Source organism: Eurypyga helias, unplaced genomic scaffold, assembly GCF_000690775.1.
Source record: "Eurypyga helias isolate BGI_N326 unplaced genomic scaffold, ASM69077v1 scaffold23034, whole genome shotgun sequence".
In the NCBI taxonomy this organism is placed as follows: domain Eukaryota; kingdom Metazoa; phylum Chordata; class Aves; order Eurypygiformes; family Eurypygidae; genus Eurypyga; species Eurypyga helias.
Window position 1 is genome coordinate 1 of NW_010247130.1, and position 254 is coordinate 254.

A 254-nucleotide genomic window follows, 5' to 3' on the forward strand; every position below is an offset into this window, starting at 1 on the left:
ACGCCCTGAAGCGCATCCTGTGCCATGACAAGGAGGACCGCCAGGCCGCCCTGCGCGAGGTGGAGATGCACGGCCTCTTCGACCACCCCAACATCCTGCGTCTCGTGGCCCACTGCATGGTGGAGAAGGGCACCAAGCACGAAGCCTGGCTCCTCCTCCCCTACGTAAAGGTGAGCCGGGGCTCCCCCGGCCGCCCCACACCCCCTCGGCCCCTGGGAGCGATGGAGGCCACCAGCCGTTTGCACTTGCCACGG

General features: G+C 68.5%; 1 protein-coding gene across 1 annotated transcript in view; it reads left to right on the forward strand.

Annotated features, from left to right (window-relative positions):
• Window positions 1–3: 3 nt before the first annotated feature.
• The window catches only part of STK16 (serine/threonine kinase 16), a gene marked incomplete at both ends in the record, with an annotated part of 1,573 nt that continues 1,322 nt past the window's right edge, over window positions 4–254 (forward strand). The window contains one exon of the mRNA XM_010150647.1: window positions 4–170. Within this exon, the coding sequence (XP_010148949.1) occupies window positions 4–170 (167 nt within the window). The remainder of the gene's footprint in view (window positions 171–254) is intronic.